This window comes from Nansenia antarctica (assembly GCF_963989245.1).
Source record: "Nansenia antarctica genome assembly, chromosome: 5".
Classification (NCBI taxonomy): domain Eukaryota; kingdom Metazoa; phylum Chordata; class Actinopteri; order Argentiniformes; family Microstomatidae; genus Nansenia; species Nansenia antarctica.
The window spans coordinates 69,840,705-69,847,311 of record NC_137690.1 but is presented as its reverse complement, the minus strand read 5'-3'; the positions used below and the strand labels follow the sequence as shown (position 1 = coordinate 69,847,311).

Genomic DNA, 6,607 nt, shown 5'->3' with positions numbered 1-6,607 from the left:
ACGGCCACCGTAACCTGGACGATACATTCCAGACTTCCAAGATTCCATTGGTTCATGATCCAAAACGGATCGGATCGAATGAAATGGAGAGAGAGAAATAAGTAGGATAGGGTTTGATATGTGCTGATGCAGTCCAAAGATCCAGTTTTTATTGAATGTTTGGTGTTTGGTCTTGTGTGGTGTGTGTGTGTGTGTGTGTGTGTGTGTGTGTGTGTGTGTGTGTGTGTGTGTGTGTGTGTGTGTGTGTGTGTGTCAAACATATTCACTCATGACAACCAATTCTCTGCATATTTAAGTGTAGTGATTATTTACTGTAGTGTCTTTTATTTACTGTTAATTTTTTCACTCGCTCTCTCTCTCTCTCTCTTGCACGCATGCACGCTTGCTCTCACTCTCTCTCTCTCCCTCCCTCCCTCTCTCTCTCTCTTCTTTTTCAACAGATATGTACTGTAAATATGAAATTCAAGAAATTAATCAAAGAGATGATAGCAAATTAAGTGCCCACAACCAAATTTAAACTAGAACATTTTAGTTCCATCTTCTTCTTCTTCTCTGTATGTCCATGATCATAACAAAAACACTCCACACCCCACCATCGTAAACCTGGATTCAACCGTTATACATTCTTCATCTCCATCCCTTCCCCTCCATCTCAGCTTCTAAGATCAAAATATATCACCATTTTTAGAACATCCCTGTAAAGCCCCGATCTCTCTATCAAATCCCTGTGCCCCGCCCGCCCACATAGAAAATATACAAAAGATTATTTCCAAAATCTTATCTCCTCTCTGTCTTTGCAAATATAAAAATATACAGTTATCCTATGTCAAAATGTAATTGCTCTCTTTTCTCTTCCAACCCTCTTCTTCTTCAGCTCTTGGTGTCGGACCTCTGACCTCATCCTCCATGTCTATTCTGCTTCACTGCCCAGTTCAAAAATATACATGTTTTGTTGTAGAAAAAACGACACATCTGTCCTCACCTGGCTTGCTTCCTTGTCTTTAGCTTAACGCCTGTAATATCCCCTTCACCTGTGATCTGTTCATATTAGAACATAGTCTGTGATCTGAACAGCCAATTAGAACAGGTCTGTGATGTGAACAGCCTATTAGAACAGGTCTGTGATCTGAACAGCCAATTAGAAAAGGTCTGTGATCTGAACAGCCAATTAGAAAAGGTCTGTGATGTGAACAGCCAATTAGAACAGGTCTGTGATCTGAACAACCTATTGGAGCAGGTCTGCATTATGTCCTACGACTTACCTGCAGAAGCACTCAACGACACCTTGTGTAAATACTCAATGACATCATCACTGTGCCGACACAACCTTTCTAACAGTATGTGAGCGCAGCATGGAACAGACACGACCTCAGCATCACCACTTTTTAACAACATGAACCCACAACCCCTGACCGCTTACACGGCAAACCTTGCCGACACCATGGTGTCAAACAACGTCAGGTGTCAAATAACGTCAGGTGTCAAATAACATCAGGTGTCCAACCAACGCTTACGCCATTCCTGCGTAGGCCTCAAGTGAACCACCTCAATTTAAGTGCTAACCATGTTGGGTTACCCTCTACCCACCTCCTCCCTTACTTCCACCCCCACCACCCCCCACCCCCCCACCCCCCACCCGTTCCCCTCCTCCTCCTCCTCCTCCTCCACCTCCTCTTCCTCTTCCTCCTTCTCCTCACAAGTCTCCGTGACGACTCTCATGTTTGTTGAGGACGTTCCGGCAGCGCCCCAGCTCCTTGCGCATGTCGGCCACTTCCTGTCTCAGGGCGGCGTTCTCCCGCTCCAGGAAGGCGGCGCGGACCGTGATCTGGTTCTCCTTCAGACGCCGGGCGTCACGGGACCGCTTGGCCGCCTCGTTGTTCTTGTAGCGCCGGCTCCAGTACTTGTTGTCCTGCAGGGGGCGCCAGGGGGAGATGTGTGTTAGCGTGTTAGCTTGTTAGCTTGTTAGCTTGTTATAAACGTGCAATATGTTTACATTCTTGTGTTAGGTTTTCATATACTGTATATAAGTTACTAGTTCATATGTTTATATGTTTATAAAAGTACACAGTTACATGCTAACTCCCCCCTGTCTATATACCCCCCTGTGAATAGGCCATATAGTGTACACTGCGTTCCAAATTATTATGCAAATGATATTTTTCTCAGATTTTCCTAAATAGTCGATGCAAATGACAATCAGTATAATTTTCAAGTCATCAACCGTTAGAGTATAATTCAAATTTGATTGAACAAATCTCCCAATGATAACAGTATTTTTTTTTAAAATAAAAAACTCAAAATGCACTGTTCCAAATTATTATGCACAACAGAGTTTCAAAACATTTTATAGGTTGTAAAGAACTAAAAATGGTAATTTGATGAATTTAGGGTTAGGAGGTCATATAAGGAGGTCATATTTACTGAAATCAAAAGCTATTTCAAACAAAAACATCTTAACAGGTCAAGTTACATGTTAACATAGGACCCCTTCTTTGATATCACCTTCACAATTCTTGCATCCATTGAACTTGTGAGTTTTTGGACAGTTTCTGCTTGAATTTCTTTGCAGGATGCCAGATTAGCCTCCCAGAGCTGCTGTTTTGATGTGAACTGCCTCCCACCCTCATATATATTTTGCTTGAGGATGCTCCAAAGGTTCTCAATAGGGTTGAGGTCAGGGGAAGATGGGGGCCACACCATGAGTTTCTCTCCTTTTATGCCTATAGCAGCCAATGACACAGAGGTATTCTTTGCAGCATGACAGTGGGCTCAGAAATACATGAAGACTAATTTCCAAACAGTCTTGTTTACTGATGAGTGCCGTGCAACCCTGGATGGTCCAGATGGATGGAGTAGTGGATGGTTGGTGGATGGCCACCATGTCCCAACAAGGCTGCGACGTCAGCAAGGAGGTGGCGGAGTCATGTTTTGGGCCGGAATCATGGGGAGAGAGCTGGTAGGCCCTTTTAAGGTCCCTGAAGGTGTGAAAATGACCTCGGCAAAGTATGTAGAGTTTCTGACTGACCACTTTCTTCCGTGGTACAAAAAGAAGAACCGTGCCTTCCGTAGCAAAATCATCTTCATGCATGACAATGCACCATGTCATGCTGCAAAGAATACCTCTGTGTCATTGGCTGCTATAGGCATAAAAGGAGAGAAACTCATGGTGTGGCCCCCATTTTCCCCTGACCTCAACCCTATTGAGAACCTTTGGAGCATCCTCAAGCAAAATATATATGAGGGTGGGAGGCAGTTCACATCAAAACAGCAGCTCTGGGAGGCTATTCTGGCATCCTGCAAAGAAATTCAAGCAGAAACTGTCCAAAAACTCACAAGTTCAATGGATGCAAGAATTGTGAAGGTGATATCAAAGAAGGGGTCCTATGTTAACATGTAACTTGACCTGTTAAGATGTTTTTGTTTGAAATAGCTTTTGATTTCAGTAAATATGACCTCCTAATATGACCTCCTAACCCTAAATTCATAAAATTACCATTTTTAGTTCTTTACAACCTATAAAATGTTTTGAAACTCTGTTGTGCATAATAATTTGGAACAGTGCATTTTGAGTTTTTTATTTTTAAAAAAAATACTGTTATCATTGGGAGGTTTGTTCAATCAAATTTGAATTATACTCTAACGGTTGATGACTATACTGATTGTCATTTGCATCGACTATTTAGGAAAATCTGAGAAAAATATCATTTGCATAATAATTTGGAACGCAGTGTATATAGGCAGGGCTCTCAAGTCTCACACATTTCAACCCGTTCACACGTTCACACGCCACACCTTGTATTTCTCACGCAGAGAAATTACCAGGGGCGCCCACCAAGTTGCGCCGCTATTTAAAAAAAATAGAACAGGTAGAGAATCAAGTGAGTTCCCTCTGGTTCCCCTAGAGTTCAGAAGGCCACGCACCAGCTAATCAAATAAAAATATATAGCTACCGAACAGCCAATCAGAAAATAATAGCATTGCTGTATCCGGGTAACATTTTGATATTCCCGCTACAACAAACAACGTTCTGATTCCAACGACACGGGCTGACTGGAGCTATTGATTCAGATGCTCGCTACACAGAAGAGGACAGATTATTTGAATTGATCATTCACATCTCGAAGTGGCTACAGACTGGTCGACGTGGGAGAAGACCATATCCTTTGACGCTGAGACTGTGTGTGTGTGTGTGTTTTTTTTTTATTTAATTTTTTTACAAATTTATGTCATTTATCAGATCAGACCCCGTCCCCCCCCCGCCGCCGCCAACATCTCACTCTGAACTCTGTCCAAAACTTGAGAGCCCTGTATAGGTACAGTATATAAGTTTACATCATAGATACATTTTCAGATTCCTACTGATCGCTTATCCCCCTATTTATAACCCCCCTATTTATGTCTATTTGTGTCTCATTCTTGTTTTTCATTATCTTAGGACAGTGTTTTGTTTGTTAGCACCTAGGGTTTGCATCTACATTTCGTTGTACCTGTTACAATGACAATAAAGATAAAGATCACAGATCAGCTTGTTGGATGGCTCAAGACTACCGGCCTTCTGTAGCAATGTGCTCATTTAATATGCTACTTGCATCCTGTTTCTAATTATTATTACATACACAATGTGTTAGATTGGAAAATAATATTATACGACAATACATAAACATCTATTTGATGAAGTGATTAAAACACATCATAATAGTAAAAAAAAATAAAAAAAGACCAAATGAAACATGCTCTCTCGCATTAGGCTTCTCAAGTGCGAACTACAGGGACAGCAAGTGATTGTGGGAAATGTAGTACCTTCTGCTCGTCCGGCACCAGCATCTTGCGGGCCTTCTTGATCATGGGCTGGGGTTTGAGCTCCTCGTCTGAGAAGCGGTGCCTCCTGGGATCGAAGGCCTCCTGGCCCGGGACGCTGGACAGCGCCAGGTCAGCCGGGTCGGGGTCAAAGTTCACCATCACATCTGTGCTGTTGGTGACTGGGGGCCCGGGGGGGCCATGGGCGGGGCCGGGGGGGCAGGAGGAGGACAATGACGACGGGTCCTCCGGAGGCACCACCTGGCCGTCTGTGGAGAACAACAACAAAAACAACGACAAATGGGTTGGTCACATGCTTATTATTATCACATGACTTAACTGCTCCTCCTGAGACACCTACTACCCCCAACACCGCGTCTCCTGAGACACCCGCTTTCCCCCTTTACTGTCCCCCCCAAGACTTCTACTGCCCCCCCCCCCCTGTACTGTTTCTCTGTTTCTCCAGTGTCTATCTAAAAAAGAAAAGGAAAAAAAAGAAAGGTTTTCTTTCAAGCCCCGGGCCTGAGCTAGATTACTCTTCCTGCTACGACTGGTGGATTGATGATTCACTTGCTTAGTCAAATGTATTGATTGTAAGTCGCTTTGGAATAAGGTGTCTGCTAAATGCCAAAAATGTAAATGAACATGATCGACATGGTGGCTGTGGCGAACGCACAGAGCCCAGGACACGGTAGAGAGGCCTACAGTACAGCATGAGACATCGTCACATAACATGTTTTTATCCCCCTGGGCCGTGCAGCAGCGGCCGGCAGTAACACTGGTTCACCAGCAGGGGGCATCAGAAGCTACCACAGGCAGGGTTCAGCCGGCAGGGGAAACCATCCCAAAAGCCCAACAGAATAACAACCATTTCATCTATCTATCTATCTATCTCTCTATCTCTCTCTCTCTCTATCCATCTATCCATCCATCTATCCATCCATCCATCCATCCATCCATCTATCTATCTATCTATCCATCTATCTATCCATCTATCTCTCTCTCTATCCATCTATCCATCCATCCATCCATCTATCCATCTATCCATCCATCCATCCATCCATCCATCCATCCATCCATCTATCTATCTGTCTATCTATCTCTTTATCTACATATCTAACTGTCTGTCTGTCTGTCTGTCTGTCTGTCTAACCATCCATCCATCCATCTATCTGTCTATCTATCTCTCTCTATCTATCTATCTGTCTGTCTATCTATTCATCTATCTATGTATTTATCTATCTATCTATCTGTCTATGTATCTCTCTCTTTATCTATCTATTCACGCAATTATCCTCCAACACATATTACTGTTCCTAGTAACAACAACTAGTAACAACTCTAGCGAGCGTTGCTTCGATCCCATTCCTCATTCTGGTCCACGAATTACAACAATCCTCCAATTTCTACCTCCACCAGCCTCCCCCTGATCCGCATTCAATCACATCTAACTTGTTCCAACCGATGGAATGAACTCTGGCGTCAGTTCATCTGGCCTGAGGCCATCGTTGAATGTCCCTGTGGGGTCATGTGAGCTGCTGCACGTTCACCACAGCTTTACGTCAGGATAATCTCTTCACCAGCTGCTCCTCACAACACACTGACCCTCCTCTGCATTCAGAAACAAGATATTACGGTATCGGCACAATTCGATTGGTGTTTATGTTTGAACTCATTCAGTGACATGATGAGTGAATAAAGTTGTCAACAAATTGCCAGCATTCTAGAGTGCCACGGATGACTTGATTCACCAAAAATGGATAAATGATGATGCTTCATTTTGTAGCCACATCAAAGTGTTGTTGCTATG

The 6,607-nt window shown here is 43.4% G+C and overlaps 1 protein-coding gene across 1 annotated transcript in view; it reads right to left on the bottom strand.

Moving 5' to 3' along the window:
• Nucleotides 1–1,693: 1,693 nt before the first annotated feature.
• The window catches only part of dbpa (D site albumin promoter binding protein a), a gene marked incomplete at its 3' end in the record, with an annotated part of 12,000 nt that continues 7,086 nt past the window's right edge, over nucleotides 1,694–6,607 (bottom strand). The window contains exons 4-5 of the mRNA XM_080531076.1: nucleotides 4,801–5,066; nucleotides 1,694–1,909 (exon numbers count right to left, since the gene is read on the bottom strand). Coding sequence (XP_080387202.1) covers nucleotides 1,694–1,909; nucleotides 4,801–5,066 — 482 coding nt within the window. The remainder of the gene's footprint in view (nucleotides 1,910–4,800; nucleotides 5,067–6,607) is intronic.